The 431-nt window shown below is 60.8% G+C and overlaps 1 protein-coding gene across 1 annotated transcript in view; it reads right to left on the reverse strand.

The window, feature by feature from the left end:
• The window catches only part of PLP1 (proteolipid protein 1), a 6,328-nt gene that overhangs the window by 1,948 nt on the left and 3,949 nt on the right, over positions 1-431 (reverse strand). The window contains exon 5 of the mRNA XM_009074720.1: positions 102-270. Within this exon, the coding sequence (XP_009072968.1) occupies positions 102-270 (169 nt within the window). The remainder of the gene's footprint in view (positions 1-101; positions 271-431) is intronic.

The following is a 431-nucleotide window of genomic DNA, read 5'->3' on the forward strand; positions in this document are numbered from 1 at the left end:
GTTTCGGGCCTCTTGTGCCTGCTTTATCCCAGCCATACGTGCCTGGACCCTCTCCTCCATCCCCTTTCCTCTGCCCTGAGCCCTGGCTCCTGGGTACTCACCATACATCCTGGCATCCGCACACAGGGTGCCAATGCTGGCAGAGGTCTTGGTGGGGTTGGCAATGGACTGGCAGGTGGTCCAAGTATTAAAATAGATGTAGACAGGCACCGCGGAGCAAGCGAAGACCAGGAGCCAGATGATGGTCAGGACGTAGGTAATGCCCACAAACTGCAAGGGGCAGGACAAATGGGGGCAGAGGTGTGGTTAGCAAGTGGCCAGAGACACAGACAGGGGAGCGCGAGGTTCCCCAGGCAGGGGAGGGTGTGGGGCAGGAGGGGGGCTGAGATGCTGCCTGCGTCTAGCTCTGCACCGCCGGCCCAACCCCGAGT

The sequence above is a fragment of the Acanthisitta chloris genome, unplaced genomic scaffold (assembly GCF_000695815.1).
Source record: "Acanthisitta chloris isolate BGI_N310 unplaced genomic scaffold, ASM69581v1 scaffold40310, whole genome shotgun sequence".
Classification (NCBI taxonomy): domain Eukaryota; kingdom Metazoa; phylum Chordata; class Aves; order Passeriformes; family Acanthisittidae; genus Acanthisitta; species Acanthisitta chloris.